The sequence below is a fragment of the Elephantulus edwardii genome, unplaced genomic scaffold (assembly GCF_000299155.1).
Source record: "Elephantulus edwardii isolate Elephantulus edwardi_28Jun2011 unplaced genomic scaffold, EleEdw1.0 scaffold00004, whole genome shotgun sequence".
Classification (NCBI taxonomy): domain Eukaryota; kingdom Metazoa; phylum Chordata; class Mammalia; order Macroscelidea; family Macroscelididae; genus Elephantulus; species Elephantulus edwardii.
In genome coordinates, this window is record NW_006399754.1 from 16,777,693 (window position 1) to 16,800,853 (window position 23,161).

Below are 23,161 nucleotides of genomic sequence, written 5' to 3' on the forward strand. Positions count from 1 at the left end.
ATTTTTTTGTTTTTTTAAAATAATTTTAATGAAAATTTACAGAGACTTCAGATTTCCAGTCGTTCATTGTTGCACTTTTCTCCCTGCCCACCCCCTTCCCCCAATTCACTCTTCTCCTTGAAAAGAAAGAAAAACTCTTTACTGTTATACAGTCCCCCACCCCACAAGTCCACTCCACTATACAGCCTTCACTCTGGACATATTAATGTTTATAATATATCCCAACATTGTGACATAGAAAGAAAAAAAAAGAATCAATATATAGATTTTTTTTTAAGAAATTTTGTTTTGTCTTCATTCTCTACTCTTTTGTCTCAGGTTTTTTAACTAAAATAGCTTCTTAACTATTGTATCTGTCTTCTTGTTGTTGTTAGATGCTGTTGAGTTGAGCACAGCTCATACCAACTCTAGAAACAACAGATCTGAACTTTGCCCTATCCTCTATCTCTGACATATTGGAACACATTGCTGCAGTCACTGTGTAGATCCAGGGGTTGGGGTTCTTCCTTTCTTTCACCATCCCTCTGCCTTTCAAAGCATGAGGTCCCTCTCCAAGTAATAGCTTCTCCTAGCAACTTACCTGAACTATGCAAGGTGAAATTTTGTCATCTCTGCCTCCAAGGAGCACTCTGGCTGCATCTTTCTCAAGATCTGTCTGTCTGTTCTTTTGGCAGTCCGTGGAATACTCAGTACTCTTCTCTAGCATCACAGCTCAAAGTTCTTTGCAATGAATCAAATCATCAGATGTACAGATTTCAATAATTAGGTGTCTGGCCTCATTTGGTGTCACCATTATGGAGGAACACATGAACAGAGTTGAAGGAACTTGCGTACATTTTTGGACACAGTTTAATTTCCTGTGATTAAATAAAATAGAACTGGCCTATATGTTTCCAAGGCTATAGTCTTCGCAGAAGCAGAACGCCCCAGCTTTCTCCTGCAGAAACAGCTTATGAGTTCAAACCATGGACCGTTCAGTTAATAACTGAGCACCTAGTCACTGGGCCGCAAGACTCTTTCTTTTTTGGCCTTCATAGTACAGAAATGCTTAGTCATTTCAGAGCAGTAGTGCTTCGCTGAAAAGCAGCTAGCCTTGAGGAAATGCTGTTGGCTGGCATTGATAAAGTTGAGAAGATTGCTGGAGAGGCCAAGACCTTGGAGTAGTAGGCTTGAGGTTTGCTGACAGTCTTTGGAGAGTGCTTCCTGGAACAAGAGAGGCGTTAGATGCATCACCCAGCTAAAAGCCATGCTGATCTAATGCATGGGACATGTTACCATGTCTGGCAAATAATCACACCTGCTCTAACCATGCTTACTGGTCAGAAGGAGCCATCTCTTGGGGTTCAAGGCTCATGATTTTCTTTAAATTGTTTAACTTTCTAAATCTAACATTGTATTACCTCTCCTCTACACATCTGACTCACATTATAGGGCAGTACTAAAGTAAGAAGAATTATTTCTTTTGCATAACTCTTTCTGAGCACCGTTAGTATTATCCCAATTTTACCAAAATTCAGAGTAGGCATAAAGACCTAACCTTCCTTGTTAGCACTCAAGAAGATTGTTCTAAAACCATGTCAGTCAGCACACTCCTAGGTTAAATGAATTCTCTGGCTACACCCCTGGATCTAGTCTGTCATGCTCTGAAAACGATCTGATTCCTCCCAATTAGGGAACGTCAACATGTGTTCTCAGGGAAAGACTTCTTCCAAGAATTGCATTTGCATTTGTTCGTGCAGATTTGTAGGATTTGCATCAGATTCTCATCAGATAGGCCACAGATGGGTCACTAGCTTTCATGCAACCCTTCAAGAAGATGATTCTCTGCAGATCGTTGGGTATCAGGGTTTGGGACAGTTGCTTCCAAGTCGAGATGTTTTCTTGCCATACAGATTACCATTCCCCATGACACGACTGAGGTGCAGTAACATTGGCCAAAGGGTGTGGCATCGTTTGGGGTGAGGAGCTGTTAGCAGCTTTCGAAGCTAGATGTCTGCGTTCAGTCGAAGTGCAATGTTGTACTCTGTCTGTCTGCCCTGGAAGGTTCTCCCTGCCTCCTGGGTGGGTCTCAGTGGGTTTGAACTGTCAAACTTTCTCGTAATTGGATGCTTAATTCTTTCATCTGGGAACTCCACATATGTATTATTATTTATTTTTTTTTTAGGACACGTTGTTGTTTTTGTTAAATGCCATCGAGTCCAGTACAACTCATAGGGACCCTATGAACAGATCTGAACTCTGTTCTATCCTGCGCCATCCTCACACTTCCTGACACACAAGAGCCCATTGCAGCAGTCACCATGTCAATCCACCTGGTTGAGGGTCTTCCTCTCCTTCGCCAACCCTCCATTCTTCCCAGAATCATGTCTCTCCAAGGAACAGCCCCTCTTAGCAACATGCCCAAAGTACGTGAGACAAAGCCTCATCATTCTTACCTCCAAAGAGCACTCTGGCTGCACCCTCTCTAAGACACAGCCATCTTTTCATTCTCTTGGACATAGGCAAATAAAATTAACACTGAAGAACGTCTGACTCCTCTTTAAGCATTTCGTGTGCTTGTCTAAAGCGTATATCAGGGTAATTCACCTTGATTCATGCTGCCCATGATGTCACATTTCCAGATGCTTTTCCTTCTTCCCCCATGATCCTCTGGGTTTAGCAGCTCAGTGTATCAGACCCTGCCTGCCTCAGTGGTGCTTGGCTTCCCTGAGTCCACGCTGCTCCCTGGCTTTGTCCATAACACACACAGTCCCTTCCTGGAGAATTTAGGACAGCCACTTAGTCTACTGAGCCTCGCTCTCCTTATCTATGAATAGAAATGACAGTACTTACTTTCCTCGTTCACAATATGTTTCCAAGGATCCTCTGAGAAAACTGATTTGGAAGAGCTCTGTGTTGATAAGGGCTGTCTCTGTAAAGTATTACTGGACTAATCCTTCCCCGGGAGCCCCAGTGCCCGGGCACACTGCAGGGGTGGCCCTGCCCAGCCGTGCTCAGCACAGGATACAGGGGATGGGGGGGTGCAGGGGCTGCTGGAAGCTGCAGAACAGCCTGCTGGACGCAGCGAGGCAACTTAACCCTTGGTCAGAACGGCTCCTGGCTGTGATTAATGTGTACACTTATTATTCACGCCGTTCTTTCAGTTTTCCTGTTGCAGTAAGCCTGCCAAAAAGAACAAACAAATATGTGTTGGAGAAAGTACAGCCAGAGTGCTCCTTGGAGGCAAAGATGCCACAGCTTTGTTTCTCATACTTTGGACACGAGGCGAGGAGAGGCTATTCCTTGAAAAGGGACATCATCCTTAGAAAAGTGCCTCGTGCTTAGAAAGATGGAGGGTTATGAAAGAATTTTTCTTTTACTTTTCAAAGAGAAGAGTGAATTGGGTGGGAGGGAGAGAAATGCAACAATGAATGAGTGGAAATCCAAAATCTCTGTAAACGTTCATTAAATTTAAAAAGTAAAAAAGAAAGAAAGATGGAGGGTTGGTAAAAAAAAGGAGGGTCCCAACCAGACAGATTGACACAAATGACTGCAGCAGTGGGCTCACGTGTGTCAGAGACGATGAGAATGGTACTGATAGGACAGGGTTCAGGTCTGTTTATTTTAGGGTCACTGTGAGTCATACTCTACTCTGTGACACTTAACAGCAACAACAGCAGGTTCAGAAATACGTTCCTTCTTATTATCACCAGCTACCAAGTCTGTCCTGACTTCCAGGACCCATGAACTTGATCTGAGCCAGCCCCACCGTTGTTTGCAGATCAGATGAACCGCAGATCCACAGGTTATGATTTTTACAAGTAGCTTCCCTGGCCTCTCTTCCCTTGGCTCAGCTTAGTTTGGAATCTCCTCTACAATTTGTTCAGTATCATTGCAGCACTCAAGCAAATGCTCATCTCCCAAGGGAAAGGTCGACTTTTTAAATTATTATCATTTCTTTTTATTTTTTTTTTGTATATACACCATGAAATCAGATCTGACAGGAGGAGATTGTCCCTCCTTCTCCAGCAGAGCATCTGGTGGATTCGAACCACGCACCTCTGGGATTGCAGTGCAGCTTCTTGCCAGTAGGCCAACAGAGCAGGAAAGGTTGACTTTTACCACAATTAATTCCTCATGAGAGAGCTCTGGTGGCTTAGTGGTAAGGAGCGCCGCTGCCAGTCCAAAGGAAAGAGGTTCTAATCAGCTAGTTGCTCTTCAGGGGAAAGATGGGCGTTCTCCTCCTATACCACTAACTGCTCTGAAAAGCTGCTGGAAGGCCAGTTATGAGTTGGTTCTGACTTGATGGTACGTAACAAGTACAATTGTCGTAAGGTTTCCCTTACAGTTTGAATATATTGTGCCTTGTATTTGGAAGTCATGGTTTTCTGTGAGTCTCAGATGTCTCTGCAGAAGTCTCGGGCTGCACGCTGCTGGTCTCTGTGTCCGTCCCACCGTTCACCCGATCCCGGAAGCTAGCACCGTGTTTTCATAGCACCTTGACACTAAGTACACTCATTAGACCCTGATCTCATGGTTTTGCCTTGATAAAGACAAAAATGTATATCATCTTCACCCAGTACTTGCATTCCTGTTCTCCCTGCCATCTTTTTAGGCCAGGTTCATTGTGAGTGTAGGGAGTATTTGGCTTTATGAAAACTAGCACTAAGCTCCTGTTAAAAGGTTTAGCATTGCAGCACTGTGTGTGAGCCCGGGCTTTAGAAACAGACAGACCTGAATTCACCCCCTTTCCCCCACCCTGTACGTCTGCACCTTTCCTTAGGTGGATATTTAATTCCTCAGATAGTCTTTCCCTTCATGTGTAAAATCTGGGTAATGGTTGCCTTACTGAATGAAAGTTATTCATGGAACGGTTAGCACAGTGGCTTATGTAGTGTTAACTTCTAATAAACGGTATCTGCTATTGTTATTATTATCTTGTTAAACAGAACATTGAAAATACCTTAATGAGGGGGGAAATTCAGTGATAAAATGAAAAACTTTAATGCCATGTTCATTTTTCTCCATATCAAAACTTTTCTTCTAAAAAAAATTCATCTTCTTTCTTTTTAAAAATTGGATATGTTGATGAACATTGAAATTCCTTAAGTAAAGGTATTTAGAGGGAGAAATTAAAAGCAAATTAAGTTAAAATAAGCTAGAAATCTTTCAAATATATAAATATAAATACAAAAGATATGTAGGTTATTAAATGGGAAATTAATTTGCTAGTTAAATTTGCACGCAAACCATGCTTTGATGTATCCAGGGGACAAGCTTAAGTGTATCATAGTGACAGACAGGGTGGGCTCCTTAGTTGCATATCTGATGCTGTCCAAATGTGAACAACGATGAACTTCTCTCTGCTTTGCTGTCCTCTTCTGTAAGTGGAGACAGTAATTCTGCTACTTTTTGAGGCTATTGCTTGTTGCCTTCAAGGCGTGGTGACCACATGCGAGTCAGATAGAACTTCTCCTCGGGCTTTTCCAGCCTGAGACCTTTCAGAAACACATCACCATGTTCTCTAGGCCAAGACTCAGGTAGCTTCTTTCCTGGCTGAAAAATTGAGCCCAGAGGAGATGGGGCTTCCCTGCTGTCGATTTTATGGCCATGAGATCAAGCCAGCAGGAGATTTGGGGCTGAGGGGAGGGGGCGGGGAAGAGGGAGTGCAAAGCTTAACAAGAATGAAGATAAGTCAGGGACTTAAATGAAGAACTAGAGTTGATTTAGTATGTTTGAGAGATGAATGGGTCATCCTCTGTGAGTGGAGAGGACCTCGTGGGGTTTAAGGTCTTGGTCTTTGTAAGACTTCATTAAATAGAAGTAAATTAGAGGGATGATATGCTTGTGTTGGTGCTCACTATTCATCTGTCTCTTGGGTGAGGGGTGTGGGGAGTATGAAGTGCTGGGTGTTACAGCATCTGCTGAGTCCTAACCTGGCAATCTTCATGGTGATTGTAAACTGTCAGGGTGCCAGTGGGAGTGAGTTTTACCTATTCAGTCTGGATGCTGAGCAGATTATTCGAGAAGCTGGATTCTGTGAAGAAGAATGTGGCATCAAGATTGCAGAAGACGCATTAATAACTTCTGGTATGCAGATGACACAATCTTGTATGCTGAACGTGAAAACTTGAAGCTCTTGTCACAGAAGATCAAACACTGCAGCCTTCAATATGGATTAGATCTCAATGTCAAAAAGATAAAAATTCTCACCACTGGACCTATAGGTGACATCATAATAGATGGAGGAAAAAAAGATTGACACTGTTACCAACTTCATTTTACTTGGAAGCGCAGTCAGTGCACTTGGTAGCCCAGTCAGGAGATCAGGAGATGCATTGGATTGGGAAAGTCTGCGTTCAGGGATCTTGCCAGAGTTCTTAGGATCAATGGTGTTAGTTTGAGGACTGTGGTGCACTTGATTCGGATCATGATCTTTTCAGTCACTTGCTATGCTATGAAAAGCTATACAATGAATAATGATGTTGTTGTTGTTGTTATGTGCCGTCGAGTCGCCTGCGACTCATAGCGACCCTGTGTACAACAGCCCTAAACTCCGCTCTGTCCTGTGCCAATCGCATTGTCTCTGACACCACCATCCCAATTATCCCAGTCACTGAATCAATCCACCTCATAGAGGACCTTCCCCTCCTGCGCCGTCCCTCCACCCTCCCAAGCATGATGTCCTTCTCCAAGGACCGGTCTCTCCTCACAACATGTCCAAAGTATGTTAGACGGAGCCTCAGAATCCTTGCCTCCAGGGAGCCACCCAGTTTAACCCTTTCCAGGACAAATCAGTTTGTTTTCCTAGCAGTCCATGGTATTCTCAACAGAAGAAAAAAATTGATGTCTCTGACATCAATGGAGAAGAGTACTGAATATGTCATGGACGGCCAAAAGAACAAACGTGTATGTCTTGGAGAAGGTGCAGCCAGAGGGCTCCTTGGAGGCTCGGATGGGGGCTCTGTGTCACATACTTCGGGCATGTTGCTAAGAGAAGCTGTTCCTTGGAGAAGGACTTTATGCTTGGAAAGGTGGGAGAGTGGAGAAGGAGAGGAAATGGGCTTGAGTGTGCCAGAGATTGTGAGGCTGGCAGAAGGCTGGACAGACTTCATATCTGTTTCAAAGGATCACTGTGCATTGTTCTCAATGGCACCTAACAACAACGAGAAAAACGGAAAATGTCCGTTTTACCTGTTTTTCTGCATATGCGCTTGCTTGGAGAAAGCAAGCCTTGGTTAGAAAGTTTATTATCTTGTCAGCCCTTTACTCTGGTGTAATACCTTCTGCTTTGGCCTAATTAGTCTTTTCTGGCTGGTTTTTACCACAGTTCTTTGTTCCGCGTTCCTGGCTAGGGTCTGGTGTTTGTCATCCGTTCCTTGGCCGCTCCCTGATCCCTCTGTCTTGTGGAGATCTCCTCAGCCCTGGCCAAATTCTGTCCCTAACAACCAGGTCTTTCTTCCAAGTTACCTCTGGGCGGACTTAAACTGCCAGACTTTTGTCTAGCAGTCCAGCATTTAGCCATTTGTACATATGTGATGTATTTAGTATGCGGCCAGATACAGAGTGTGCCCTCAGTACCTGTGGGTAGAAAACCAGGAAAAGAAGAATCTGCATTCTCGAAGATAAAGGTTAATATTTTCTTCCTCCTCTTAAGCACAGAATTTGACATTAACTGCTTTATCCCACATTTACCTAAGGCTCCTTTATTCCTCATTTATAACATTTGCTCCCTAACTTCCTTAGTAAAGTCTGCAAACTCTTAATAATCTGGAGCTTTACTGCCTGTAAGACAAGCTCGGCTACTGACTCAAAGGCTGAACCCCTCTGGCTGCTGGAGTCCACTGGGGGGCTCTGCAAGATAGAGATGGACAGTCCTGGGCAATTTGGAGCCTGGGGAAGTCACTGGAGGGTCAGCTATGGCCCTGAACCTCAGGGTGGCTATGCGTTTTGAGCTTTGACCATCTCTAAGCAATGGCAACAGGAACGATAGGAAGCCTCATTTTTCTTATATGTAAAACAGGGTGGAATATTAACCACGTCTTAATGTTGATTGGTCAAAAGACTCAACACTTAGCCTTAATGTAGAGAGCATAAGGATGCAGTGAATCTCATTAGGGGCCGTCTCTCATTTTGCTGTTCCAACAAATCCTTTTGAGCAAAGTTGCTTAATCCCGGTGAAGCCACATGCTAAGGTGTATTCTTGCCCAACCACGGTGATGAGGGGACCTCTGCTTTTCTCGTTTCAGACATTCCTCCAGGTGGTCGGAGTGGTGGCCGTGGCGGTGGCCGTCATCCCATGGATCGCGATACCCTTAGTGCCTCTTGCTGTGGTTTTCTTCATCCTCCGGCGGTATTTCTTAGAAACGTCGAGAGATGTCAAGCGTCTGGAATCCACAAGTGAGTATTAAGGGATTCAGATGGGCATGGCGATGCAGACTGCTTTTTATGCCATTATTACAGGGACCTCTGAAGTTCTAGGATGACACCTTTCAAAAGTTGTCAAGTTCCTATTTGGCCATTGACTCCTGTGTAATCCCTGAGTCAGTGTGGACCTCGGGGCACAGGGAACTTGGGGGTGCCAGGCGCAGTGCTGACCTAGCATGGGGCAGAAATGAAAGATGAATGGAATGAAGACGGTTTCACCTGAATGTGGGCACCAGGAACACAGGTCATGTGTTTATTTTTTCACGACACGCTGCCTTATACCGAGAATGGGCTCTGGAAATACTTTTCAAAGAAAATATTTGCTGTGTGAAACTGGAGCTCTGGTGGCCTAGTGGTAAGGTGTTGCTCTGCCAGCCCAGAAGCAGATGGTTCGTATCTACCATCTGCTCCTCAGGAGCGGGCAGTCTCCTGCTGTACAAGTAACACCTCTGCTGTGCACGTAACGCCTCGAAAGCCTGGCGGTTCAGCTATGAGTTGTTTCCAATTCGGTGTCACATAGCAACAACCGCATGTGAGAATTAAGCAGAAAAAGGAAAATGGTGCATTTTCCTGTCACTCAAAATACTAGAAATGGCAAGGCAGGGAAAGGATTAAGAAAAAGAAAGGAAGCTTCAAAGAACCTAATCACATTTCAGAATTAATTTTCCAAAACTATATTGCTTTCACATACGAGGGGAAGAACTAATAAGCTACAGTTATTAAATAATGCAGAAAGGATGAAGCATTGTTACTTCCAGTTTTGCTCTTTATTGTCACAAATATTTGGGTACAGTGCCACCTGCTTAAGAGTTACTAAGTGAAAAATTAGTGGTAGCAATCTACCAGTTGCTTTTCTAGAGAAAGATGAGATGTTTCCTACAGTAAAAATTTACAACCTTAGAAAGCCTGGGAAGAGTCGCTGTGAGTTGGAATCAAGTCACTGGTGGTGGGTTTGATTCGTTTGTTCACATTGTTTGTGCACCCGCACAGTCTGCTCCTGTGAGGGGCCCCTGAAAATAATGCCCCTGGGAGCACACGGGAAGAGGGAGTCAGTTTAGAATGCAATTAGTCAATTAAGTACAGTCAACTTCCTAATTTTGGAATAATGGGAAAGGCATTGAATGATTGATCACTCTATTCTCCAGATAATCACAGAGGATGAAATCATTCAGAGTGCACCTCATTATAAATGCATATGCTAACATTTCCTTCTTATTAAAAAGAAAGATCACCAGGCAAGTAGTATTGTTAAACAAAGGCTTAAGGGTGATAGGGAAGAAGTAAAGGAAGAAATTTGCATCAGAAAATATCACCTGTGAAAAGGTACAACAAAGGATCTTCAGTATGGCTTTCTGTAAACCAGCCCAGGAAGAGAAGCATAGTGGGTTTCATAGTTCTGAATATCTGCTAAACACTAGTTCAACAGGACAAGAGAGTTTTTGTTATAGCGTATGTGTGTTTCTCTTTCAAGAGATGTTGAAGAGGTACATTTATCTTGTTTGTGTAAGTGAGCAGCAGCTTTATAAAAACTATAGAAAAAATATTTGCATCAACAACAGACCATCTAAGCCACTGTGATGTCTAGTTTTGTGAATAGGTTTCCTTAGGAGGCTGGGCAGTGGAGGCCAAGCTGTGCCCGCATTCCCAAGACACTTCTCAGTGTGTGTATCATTGATTCCAACCAGTTCTGTTGTGTATGTAGCAAGGCTTCAGACATCTATCATTTAAGGACACTTATAAAATGCAGTCATTCAGCAGTTTTGGTTGAAAAGAGGTCTTAACGTATACTCAATAAAAGTGGACTCAGAAGGAACACCTTGGATTTTTGTCTGGGGTAGATCCACTCTGCATCCATATGGGTTGAGACAAGAAGTCTTTCTTTGGCTTTCTTAAGATGCAGTGAAGGGACCTGCCCCTCCCTCCCCTTTTCCACCCTTAATAAGAAGAGTACAGCCATGCACTGGTTGCTCTGCACTCCAGCAACACTCAGGGCACGCAGGACAATTAAAACTTTAGAAGATGTGATCCAAGCACAAGCAGGAGAGATTCTCACCAGGCTGTGAAAGACCAAAGAGGGCAGCTGTGTAGACATCCTATGGACCACCCACTTGCCCCACCCTGGATAGAGGGAGTGCAGCAGTCGGAGGAAACATCTCAGATCGCACTGTGGGCCACTAAGGACAGTTAGAAACCTTAGAAGAGGGAGACAGCACTCAAGCAAGATTCCTGCACAGCTGCACTGCAGACCAGAAAGAAGTTCAAGGTCTTTAGAAAGGTGAGCTTTCCCATTGCACAAGACCAGAAAGGACTCCTGGTATAGCAAGTTGCCCTCCTCCATAAAGGGAATACTTTAAGTTTGCAACTAATCAATAACATCATAAAGATAAAGAACTATCAACAACCTACACAGACACAGTAGAAACAACCTAACACATACCAAGAAAAAAAATTCATGTACTGTCAAGAATGCAGCAGACAGCTTCAAACATTGTGAAAAACCAAACAAGCCTTCTCCTAAAGAAGCAGATCATACTACAGACCTAGTGAATACCTCAGACACAGGGAGGTGGAAGAAGTACAATGAAACAGTTATATGAACGGATAGTGAAAGAAGGGACAAATGATGGAAGAAAGGAAGGAAGCCTTAATTGAAGCAAATACTCCAGAGACAAAGAGCTAGAAGAAATATTGACAAGGAAGAACATGAACAACTACAGAAGAAATTGCAAAAGATGGAAGAAAGAATTTAATAATAAGATTAAGAGGTGGTGGTTGTTGTTCTGTGTAGTCTAGTCACCTATGACTCATAGAGACCTGACGTACAACAATTCTGAAGCCTGCCCTGTCCTTATTCAGTCTCACCGATTCCAACACACCTACCCACATTGTCCCAGTTACTGTATCAATCCATCTTATCCAGGGTCTTCCTCTCCTGTGCTGTCCCTCCACCCTTCCAACTGTGATGTCCTTCTCCAAGGACCAGTCCCTCCTGGCCATGTGGCCAAAGTATGTGAGATGAAGCTTCAAAATTCTAGCCTCCAAGGAGAAACTTGGTTTCACCATCTCCAGGACATAACCTATTTGTTTTCTTGGCAGTCCATGTTCAGTACTCTTCTCCAGCACCACAACTCATAGTCATCAATTCTTCGTCTGTCATCCTTAGTCCTTGTCCAGCTCTCTGATGCATAGCAAGTAATTGTGAAGACTAACACCTGAATCAGGCGCACCTTAGTCTCTAGACTGACATCGGTGCTTCTCAGTACTCTAGAGAGTTCCCTGACTGGTGATTTTCCCAGAGCAATTCATTTTTTAATTTCCTGACTGCTAATGCCAAAAGTGTTGCTTGTAGACCTGAGCAAGCTGAAATTGTTAACAACCTCAATCTCTATCTATTATAAAGCTGCCAGTTGGTCCAGTGGTGAGAATCAGTGGTGTTTAAAAGGGGCAAAAACTTAAAAACTCTTCACAATTCAGAGAGTACAGCCGTAGTAAGTACGAGAAATAACAGAAATGCATGAAAATGCAATCCCAAATGACAAATGTTTCCAACATGATAGAGGGAGAAAGAAAGTAGCACAGAAGAGATGAGAGACAAGAATCTCAATAGGAACGTAGTAGAAGAAGAAGCAGAGAGGTGAATGAAGAAAACTTTAGAATCATGTGGGATAGCATCAAAAGGAACAATATACTTATGATCAGAATTCCAGAATACGATGGGGACTGGGAACCACTGAGAAAATGATGGAAATGCTGATAGAAGAAAATTCCCAGGTATCCTGAAGAAAAGAGGAATCCACATTTAAGAAGCTCAGTAAACTCCAAACAGACTAGACTCCAAAAGAAAAACACCAAGACAAATCATAGTCAAATTCCCCAGAATCAAAAAGTAATGAAGGCTCTTATCCATACTTAAATAGCTCTCCCTTGAAGCTTCCAGTATCTTATCAGGCACAAGATTTTTACCTGGAGATCCCAAGAACTCTTGCACAGCCTCCGTAGAACATTTGCGTTTTCCGTTAGTGAGTTTGACTGGAACAGTGACTGAAATACAAATGTCTTCTCCTCATCCCCCTAGATAACTGGATGTGATATGTTGATTGTTGTCCATCTAGGCCATTGGACTGTATAAGTGACAGTTCCTCTGCTTTCTCTAAGCAATAGCTGACAGATATATTCAGCAGTGGCCTGGCACATTCACACAATGGAATACTATGCAGCATACAGGAGCAATACCTTTGTAAATTATTACCTAACTTGGGAGGGACTGGAGAGCATTAGGCTGAGTGAGTTTACTTAGTCCCACAAGGATAAATATTGTATAAGCCCATTATTGTAGAAGGAGTATAAGGATCCAGGAGGGGTGGGAGAGGCTGGAAGCAGAGGGATGTGGATGTACAGGGGGAAGAGGGGATTAATCATTGGGTTGTACAATTTGATGGGTGGAGCGGTGAGGGAAATTGAAAGAATTTGTTTGAATTTGTATTGTTGTTGTTGTTATGTGCCGTCGAGTCGTTTATGACTCATAGTGACCCCATGTACAACAGCCCTAAACCCTGCTCTATCCTGTGCCAATCGCACTGTCTCTGACACTCCCATCCCAATTATCCCAGTCACTGAATCAATCCACCTTATAGAGGGTCTTCCCCTCCTGCACTGTCCCTCCACCCTACCAAGCATGATGTCCCTCTCCAAGGACCTGTCTCTCCTTACAACATGTCCAGAGTATGTCAGACGAAGCCCCAGAATCCTTGCCTCCAAGGAGTAGCCTGGTTTAACCCTCTCCAGGATGAATCTGTTTGTTTTCTTGGCAGAAAATTTGTGTTAGATTTTTGTAAATAAACTAGTGGGGGAAAAAAAAATATATATATATGTATATATGTATATGTGTGTATATATATATATATATATGTATATATATATATATATATATATATAAAAGGGTAATAGTTTAAGTTTTAGAAATTTATTCAAGATGTTGTTGTTTTGTTATGTGCCGTCGAGTCGCTTACGACTCATAGCGACCCTATGTACAACAGCCCTAAACTCCACTCTGTCCTGTGCCAGTCGCACTGTCTGTGACACTCCCATCCCAATAACATACTTGTTATGTTATTCAAGATAAGGAAGTATTAAACATGATTCTCAAAATACTTATACTAAGAACTAATTAAATAGGAATAGCAGGCATATGAAATATCATGCTAAAAAAAAAAACAAACAGAAAACCCCAAGGGGCTTCATTATTGTTTCACCTCCACAAAGGAACCATAATGTTGAGTCAAATCTTAACTTGGTGCCAGTCCTATGAGACAGAGCAGAATTGCCTCAAAAGAGTTTCCAAGACTATAAATCCTGACAGAAGCAGGCTGTCTACTCTTTCTCTCGTGGAGCAATGTGGTGAGTTCAGATCACTGTCAGCCTGGTGGACTAACACAGTGATTCACATGCATCAGAGATAATGAACGATGAGCCTGGCACAGTGACCTGTAGCTCACTAGGAGTTATACTCGACTCTGTGATAATCATGTGTTGTGTACAGGTAGAGTTACTGGGACACAGAGATTTTTATACCTACCAGAAGTCCAGGCTGGGTTTAGAAGGGGTCATGGTACTAGAGATATTGTAGCTGATGTTAGATGGATCTTGGCTGAAAGCAGGGAATACCAGAGGAATGTCTGTGTTTCATTGACTATGCAAAGGCATTTGACTGTGTAGATCATAACAAACTATGGCTGACTCTGAGAAGAATGGGAATCCCAGAACACTTGATCGTTCTAATGCAAAACTTATACTTGGACCAGGAGGCAGTTGTCAAAACAGAGCAAGGGAACACTGCATGGTTCAAAATTGGGAAGGGCGTATGCCAGGGATGCATCCTGTCTCCATACCTTTTCAACCTATATGCAGAACAGATTATCCAGGAGGCTGGGCTCTATGAGGAGAAATGTGGGATCAAGATTGGTGGACGATTTATCAACAATCTGTGTTATGCGGATGACACAACCCTGCTTGCTGAAACTGAGGAGGACCTGAAGCGCCTGCTGCAGAGTGTCAAGGACTGCAGCCTCCAATATGGATTGAGGCTCAATGTCAAGAAGACAAAGATTCTCACCACTGGACCAATTGGCAGCATCAGGATGGATGGTGAAGAGATTGAGATTGTACACAGCTTTAGTTTGCTTGGCTCCATAGTCAACAGTCTTGGCACCAGTAGCCAGGAAATGAAAAGATGTGTTGCAATGGGAAAGGCTGCTGTTAGGGACCTTTCCAAAGTACTGAAGAGCAATGGTGTCTCTTTGGAGACTAAGGTGCATCTGATACAGGCCATAGTCTTCGCAATCACTTGTTATGCATCGGAGAGTTGGACAGTGACCAAGGAGGATTAGAAGGAGAATTGATGCCTTTGAGCTGTGGTGCTGGAGAAGAGTATTGAGAGTACAGTAGACTGCTAGGAAAACAGATTTGTCCTGGAAAGGGTTAAACTGGGTGGCTCCTTGGAGGCAAGGATTCTGAGGCTCCGTCTAACATACTTTGGACATGTTGTGAGGAGAGACCGGTCCTTAGAGAGGGACATCATGTTTGGGAGGGTGGAGGGACAGCACAGGAGAGGAAGGCCCTCTATGAGGTGGATTGATTCAGTGACTGGGATAATTGGGATGGGAGTGTCAGAGACAGTGCAATTGACACAGGATAGAGCAGGGTTTAGGGCTGTTGTACATAGGGTTGCTATGAGTCACAAGCGACTCGACGGCACATAACAACAACAAACAACCCTCAAGGAATTAATGCATGAAGGAAAGAGACACATAAATGCTGTTCTCACTATTGTCATCGCGTCGACTCATAGCCGACCCTCCAGCAAGTTTACAGAGGCAGTAAATCACACAGTAGAACATTGCCCATCTGTCTGCCAGTGGATTTGAACCACATACCTTTGCTTTGGAAGCACAATTCCTTACCACTAAGCCACCAGAGCTCTGACTGTTAAGTGCTGTCAAATCATTCCAGCTTGTGGTGAACCGGTGGCCAGAAGAACAAATTCTAGCACATTCTTCTGCCATCTTAATGATCATCAATATGCTAAATTCTGTTGATGTGGCCACACTGATGTATACTTATGTGCCTTCCAGCCTAGAAGACTCATTTTCTAGTATTATATCAAATATCATTCTGTGTGGTCCTCAAGGTTTACATTGACTCATTTGAGAAGTGTTGGGGAATGTTGAGGAGGAAGGGAGGGCCTCTGGCCAGGACAGATTGCCTAAGCTCCAGATAAGTGCAAGCTTCCCAACGGCCTTTAATACGGGATAGAGAAAGCTCCCCTGTGTTTGGCTGTACTGGCTTGAGAAAGCTCACCACCTGGGAAGACAGCTGCTGCGTCTGTTGAGCTGGGAGTGGTCCCCACGAGGCTGAGGTTCTCCTATCCAATCTGAATGCCCTACGTCTACAAGCCCACCCAATCCTGCCTTCCTGTGTATATAAGTGCACTGCAGATCCCAATAAAATTGAGCTGGATTGACTCTCTGATCCTCTCCCAGATTGGTGTATCTCTGTCATGCTTACCCCCATTGGGGTGTCGCTGCTAAGTTGCTGGCAAATTGACAGTGACAGAGAAGTCCATTGTCAAGCCTCTCTTCCGGTTCTTAGTCTGGAAGATCCACTGAAACCTGTTCATCATCAGGGTGACCCTGTTGGCATTTGAAATATCAGTGGTATAGCTTCTTGCATCACAGCCATGTGCAAGCCACTGTAGTATAATAAACTGACAGACAGGTGGTAGATTCATATGTCTAGCTTATTATAGTTAAGTGTGGTGAGGATCTTAACAGAGAATTGGGTTTTGGTTTTTTTTAAAAAATGCTGCATATTAAAAAATTATTCTTGTCATGTACTGTCAAGTCAGAACTGACCCATAGCTGACCCTCCACCTGGTTTTCAGAAGCAGTTAATTTACATGGGAGGAAATTGCCTCTCTTTCTCCTTAAGATCACCTAGTGGATTTGAACCACTTAACTTTGGGTTTACAGAAGAATTCTTTACCATTAGGCCATCAGAGCTCCCTTACTTTAAAAAGTAGTTCTTTCTGGCTAGATGGCTGTCACAGAATAGTAGTAGAGAGATCATGCTTGACTAGGATCTTGAATTTGAGTTCACAAAATAAAAAATGTAGCTAGATATGCATTTGGTCAAAGATTTAAACAGAGACCATTATTTCTATATAATTAAAGTGAAGTGAAGTTCTTGCCAGAGTTTGAAGGTGGACATGGAGTGTTCACCCCAGAGGGACTATTCTTCTCCTGTTTCTTCTTGAGATGCCCCGCTGGCCAGCCAGCTTGGAGCCCTGGATGTGGTAGTGGTCATGTGTAACGTAGCTTGGGAGGCTGCTGCCTTCATTCCGTTTCACCTCACTGAGCTTTCTGTTTTTGTGTATGTGTTTCCTTCTCAGCACGAAGTCCAGTGTTTTCCCACCTCTCGTCTTCTCTTCAGGGACTGTGGACCATCAGGGCATACAGAGCTGAAGAGAGGTTCCAGGAGCTCTTTGACGCACACCAGGATCTGCATTCAGGTCTGTACATCTGGAGTTTGATGTCCCAGCAGGAATGATGCTGCCGCTCTAGGCTTGATCTCCCTCCTCAGGTGACCTTGTGGTCTGCACACCTCCCTCTTCCCCTTGGGTGTCTCTCCTCTTGGATTTGTGGCTGCCTGTCCCCTCTTTCCCCTTCAAACCACTGCTCTCCTTCCCCTGACTAGCTTATAGACTACTCCTTCTCCTTCTCTCTCTCCACCCTTATTTTTCCCTATAGTGCATGGAAAATGCTTTTTAAAAGGGGGCAGGTGAAATGTTTGAGGCATTCTAGGTATGATCAGGTAGTGTCTTGGATGCATCAGTTTATCTCTGTTGTGTGAAAATGGGCACAGCTAGCATGTCAGCAAATGGTCGTGGCAGTGTTCCAATAAATCTTTATTAACAATGACAGCTTTGGAACTGTTCTAGGCCCATTTTAGAGCATTCAGAGTTGAAGAAGTGACTGAGGAAATGAAAGATTTTCTGATTACCACACTCCATAGTCATTTGATATGTGTAAAGAAGCCTTGATAACAGAGCCATATAACGCTGGGCTGCTAGCTAAAAGGTCAGTGGTTCAAATCCACCAGACACTGTGTGGGAGAAAGATGAACATTCTCTTCCTGTTAGAGTTACAGCCTCAGAAGCCCAGTGGAGGGTTGATAGGAGTTCGAATGGACTCAGCAGCTAATAGTTGACATTTTCTTGTGACTGGAGTTTGTTCCTTTCAGAAATGTCAGGCTTTTCTCTTCATTTACAAATTCCTGACCAGTTTCTGTAGTTATTATTGTGTTCTGAGGAGATGGTACAGCTTTGAACACTACATATAGATTCACTTAGTCAGATGGTCATTCAATTACTGGTCCCTAAGGAATAGCCTCTGTGTTTCAAGGCACTGTGGTAAGTATGGAAGGTGGTAAAAACAAATGGGCAGCTGCTTTCTGTGTTATTGGATTAGTGGGGACAGTGAACTGTGTGGCCCCGAGGCCTAGCCCTACAAGAAATGCAGGCAGGAGGCTGTTCCCCGTGTTTCTGTTTATAACCTCTGGGTTGAATCTTCCAGCGCATGCTTCCCACAAAGCCACTGTACGTTTCGTGTAATGTGTACCATATCCTGCCTTGTACCACTTAGCTCTCTGGAATCCCGGGGTTCCGTGGGTGTGCAGCCCCACGCCAGCTGTTAAATTGCAGCCCTACTCTGTGTAAAGATCTTCTGCGGCTCAGCAGAGAGCGAAATGCTCTCCCACGGTCGATGCAGTTAATTTGGTTATTCTACTCATTCATTATGCCTATTATGTTTCCTAACATCCAGAGGCTTGGTTCTTATTTCTGACGACGTCCCGATGGTTCGCCGTGCGTCTGGACGCCATCTGTGCCATCTTTGTCATCGTCATTGCCTTTGGGTCCCTGATCCTGGCAAAAAGTAAGGACAGATGTCAGTAACTATTTATGGTATGATTACAATTTATAGCCGTGTTTGCAGTTATTAAATTAAACTCCTGCCACCTTGTCTAATATTACATACCGTTTGGTTCTAATGATGGGTTCTAATGAATTGCATTAAAGTGCTTACAGGGTGTCAGGTTGAATGTGATTCAGCAGCGGGGCCAGATGAGAGCAGGCGTTTTATCTGTGTTTGAATGGATGGGGGCGGCATTCTGAATATTCCTGGTGGTGCAGGAGGTTGTGGGGAGAGAATGAAGCCTATGGTGAAGCATTGGGGCCCAGGAGGGTTTCCACTTTTAGGGCCTGAGTTATCAAAAGGTGCAAACTGTTGCCTCGGGCACTGGATTGATAAAGACTTTCCGTAGAAACAAGTGTTCCCACCACTGCAGCACGGGTTCCAGATGGTGGTGGCATGCGTGGCATATACTCTCCACCCCTTACGGTCCCTCTGTAACTCCACTGAAGTATGTTTGGTGACAAATGGCACAGTGAGAGGAGTAGTTGAGATTCAAAAGTATTGGCTAGTGGAACCCTTTCCTTGTTTTCAACAGCGCCTGACTAGTATATTGTATATGCTGCTGTTGTTGTTGATGCCATTGAATTGGAACCGACTCATAGCTGACCCTCCATCAGCTTTTTCAGAGGCTGTTACTTACACGGGAAGAGGTTGCCCTTCCTTCTCCCCCAGAGCACATGGTGGGTTTGCACTGTGGGCCTTTGGGTTTGCACCACAGCTTCTCACCACTAAGCCATCAGAAAATGGAATTAGGTATTGGCCCTTGGAACCATAAAGACAAATGCCTGAAATAATGGCCTTGTTCTCCATGTACTCAGTCCATACCAGTGCTGTATGGTAAAACCCTGCAAGGCACTGGCCCCTGGCTATCAGAGCAGAAGTGGACTGAGACGTTTTTCAGTGACTGATTTTCCACAAGTCGATCCCAGCTCGCTCTTTGGAGACTCCTTTCTTCTGAAACACTGGAGGTAGACTCAGACCTCCAACCTTTTGTGCTGTCAGCAGCCAAGCGTGCTGCCTGTTTGCACCCCGCCCTTCCCCACCCCCCACCCCAGGACTTCTCGTGTATGATACTGGTTTTCAGATGTCTGTCGATCTTGTTGTTGTTGTTCTGTACCATCACGTCATTAACCGGCTGACAGCTGCCCCTCCAGTGGGGTTTGTAGCAGCAGTAAATCACATGGGAGGAGACTAACTGACAACCATCGTTCTCCATGGAGCACTTGACAGATTTGAACTGAGTACCTTCCTGTTGCCAACCCAGCCCCTTAGCATTAGGCCACTGGAGCTCCCCATTGAGATTAGTGAAATCATTACATTTTCAATTTGATAGTCTTTGAATTCACAGTGGCTCCTTTCGTTGTCTAACCAGAAGTTCAGCGGGTTTGAATCCACCGGTGACGATGCAACAGAAGGATGGATGTCAGTCTCCTGTAAAGATGTGTGGCCTCAGAGAACCGATGGAGGCTCACTGTGGATTAAAATCCACTTGATGGCAGTGGATTTTTCCACCTTCTCACAGTTGGAATCAGTAGATATTACAACTGTTCTCATATGACTCTGCACATTGTCTAAACATTATAGCGATTCTTTTGGTAAAATGACAGAAGGGTGAGACTTGGGGGCTAGGAATGGGACTGACTGTGTACCCCTTCTTCTCCTCTTAGCGCTGGATGCCGGGCAGGTCGGCCTGTCTTTGTCCTACGCCCTCACACTCATGGGAATGTTCCAGTGGTGCGTTAGACAAAGCGCTGAAGTTGAGAATATGGTAATGTTTATCTTAACATTCTTAGCCTTTTCAAGTCTCCTTGCCATTAAATGGCATAAAAGCAATTCTTATGTAAAATATTAAAACTGTTATTTTTGCATCGTAGCTAACAGAGTTTTTTAGATCCTTCCCCCCATCTGTTTAAAGTTAATGTAAAATAAAATATATACATCTTTTTCTCAGTCTTATGTGTGCTATGTCAGCAGGTTTCCTATTCATCACAAGCTGTCTTCAAATATAATAAATGTCTCTGTAGGAGGGAGGCTCTGAAATACTACAGAGGATATAAGCTAATTTCTTAGAGGTCTGTTTATTTTTGTTTCTTTGGGGTAATTCCTCGTTCTCAGTAAAAGGAGAATTTTGTATTTTTGAGGTTGTTTGTTTAATTAATAGGAGTCTTTCTCCTCTCCCCCCTCACCCCAAAGCACTTAGTCTCCTCTGTGTCATACAGAACACAAGGCGACTTCAGTTTGTGCCTTCGTTTTCTGGTAGGACCAGCCATTCCCATCCTGTAGTGGTCCAAGATGCCAAGCCCACGTCCCTTATGGTTGGTGGAAGCTTAAATCAGCTCGTAAGGAGCCGTAGGGTTCAGAGGTTACTGCTCTCAGGTGCTAACTGCAAGGTCAGTGGACTCTTAGGGAGGAAGGTACGGTGGTGGCATTGTGGTCCCATAAAGATCACTGGCTTGAAAGCCCCATGAGGCAGTTATGTGTGGCCTCACAGCTTTACTGCGAGACAGACTCAGCTCGTAGTGGGCAGGCTGTCGTCGTACAGATTCCCTCCACGTATGAGCACCTTCTCCTCAAAGGAGGTAAGACTGTTGAAATGAAATCTTTCCCTTTGGAACGGGCTAACTAGTAGACTGAGTATTACTGATCATCCAATTTATTTGGATGTTCTTTAACAATAGATTTAGAAGTACTTTTTTTAAAATTAATTTTAATGAAAGTTTACAGAGACTTAGTGTTTCCAATCATTCATTGTTGCACTTTTCTCCCTGCCCATCTAAAAGTCCTTTTAATAAAATTTCTTTATTTTCTTTTCTGGTGAGAAAAGCAGGTAAATCTTCACATCCATCTAATTCTTCTCATTTTAGTGTAGTATCAAAGAAAGGAACCATTGAGTGAAAGTGTCATAAGACAGTGGAGAAGTATGTAAAACTAGTCACAACTCCTGCTTTTCTTCTCTGAAGAACTGAGACCTGAGTTATCTTTAACCAGCTGTGGGTGAAAGAAGGGTGTTGAGTGGTTTTGCCATCTTTTAAAAAGCATACTGGAGTGTACTCTGGGTAGGGGGCGGGGGGAGAGGGGATTGTATACTAATGAAAGAATTTTTCTTTTCTTTTTCAAAGAGAGGAGCGAACTAGGGGGGAGGGTTGGGCAGGGAGAAAAGTACAACAATGAATGAATGGAGATCCAAAATCTTTGTAAATGTTAATTAAAATTCATTTAAAAAAAGAAAAAAATGAATGCTGTAATTATAAACGAACAAATGAAAAGATGTCTTAGCAGAAAATTTAGAGATCAGTAAACATATATTAAAACAAAAACAAACAAAAAAGCATCCCCCCCTAACGTGTGTGGGTGTCCATCTCTTCCAGATGATTTCAGTAGAAAGGGTGATTGAATACACTGACCTCGAGAAAGAAGCACCGTGGGAATATCCCAAACGGCCACCACCAACATGGCCCCATGAAGGTGTCATTGTCTTTGACAACGTAAACTTCACATACAGCTTAGATGGACCGCTCGTGTTGAAGCACCTGACAGCTCTCGTAAAATCAAGAGAGAAGGTTTGTTTAAAGTTGTCCTGCCTCTTGAAAATGTCAACCCATTGAAAACTGCATTTGCTTGCTTGTTGATTCACTCTGGAATGTAACCCCAGAAATTTTGGTTCCTGTTAAGGATTCTGGGGCTTCATCTGACATACTTTGGACATTTTGTAAGGAGAGAGAGGTCTTTGGTGAGGGACATCATGCAGGGTAGAGTGGAGGGACAGCGCAGGAGGGGAAGACCTCTATGAGGTGGACTGATTGACGGCGCAGGAGGGGAAGACCCTCTATGAGGTGGATTGATTCAGTGACTGGGGTAATCAGGATGGGAGTGTCAGAGGCAGTGCGACTGGCACAGGATAGAGCAGGGTTTAGGGCTGTTGTACATGGGGTCGCTATGAGTCGCAAACAACTCTGCGGCACATAACAACAACCATGGATGCGAATCAGTGCATGGGTGGCCTAGTAAGATTCGTACTTGCCAAGTCAGACACTGGTGGTTTGAATCCGTTGGCTACTCTGTGAGAGAAAGACGAGTAGTCTTCCATCACGCTGTTTGCATCCTCTTGAAAACCCTCTGGAGGGTCCGCTCTGAGTCACTTCCGAGTAGACTGCACTGACTTTGAGTTTATGGATATAAATTAGATCCGTGATACAAGTAATTGTTGGGAATTATTCGTGGCAATGGAATAGTTAGCATCAGAATGTAAGTTAATGTGGAATAGAATATCGGCGTCTTCTTTCCTCACTCTTCATGCTGTGTCTTAGATTCCTGTCGCTGCTGAAACAGAGAGAATAGAAATGTATTGTGTTTCTGGGTCTAGAAATTCAAATGAAGATATCTGCTCTCAGAGCGGGTCCTTCCTTGATCCTAGCCCTGAGCTCTCCTCCCTTCCAGATGGAGCCTTACATGTTCTTTTTCCGTGTTCTTTTTCCGCACTGAGCCTCTTTCAGAAGAGATTAGATTTAGGACCCACCCTACCCCAGCATGACTTCATTAACATAATAAAAGACACTTTCTTTCAAACATATTCACAGATGCAGGAGTTAAGACTTCATCTTTTTCACTAACTCTACATAATTGTTGGTGAAGCACATAGCTTATTAACCATATGCAGGTCCAGTAAGGAGTCAGCTGAAAGGCGTTCAGTACAAGTCCCCCAGCGGCTTCACTGGAGGATGGACAGT

At 43.8% G+C, this 23,161-nt stretch overlaps 1 protein-coding gene across 1 annotated transcript in view; it reads left to right on the plus strand.

Moving 5' to 3' along the window:
- The window catches only part of ABCC4 (ATP-binding cassette, sub-family C (CFTR/MRP), member 4), a 271,694-nt gene that overhangs the window by 185,046 nt on the left and 63,487 nt on the right, over positions 1–23,161 (plus strand). Inside the window, exons 20-24 of the mRNA XM_006879571.1 lie at positions 8,229–8,379; positions 16,853–16,972; positions 18,285–18,395; positions 20,102–20,202; positions 21,803–21,994. Coding sequence (XP_006879633.1) covers positions 8,229–8,379; positions 16,853–16,972; positions 18,285–18,395; positions 20,102–20,202; positions 21,803–21,994 — 675 coding nt within the window. The remainder of the gene's footprint in view (positions 1–8,228; positions 8,380–16,852; positions 16,973–18,284; positions 18,396–20,101; positions 20,203–21,802; positions 21,995–23,161) is intronic.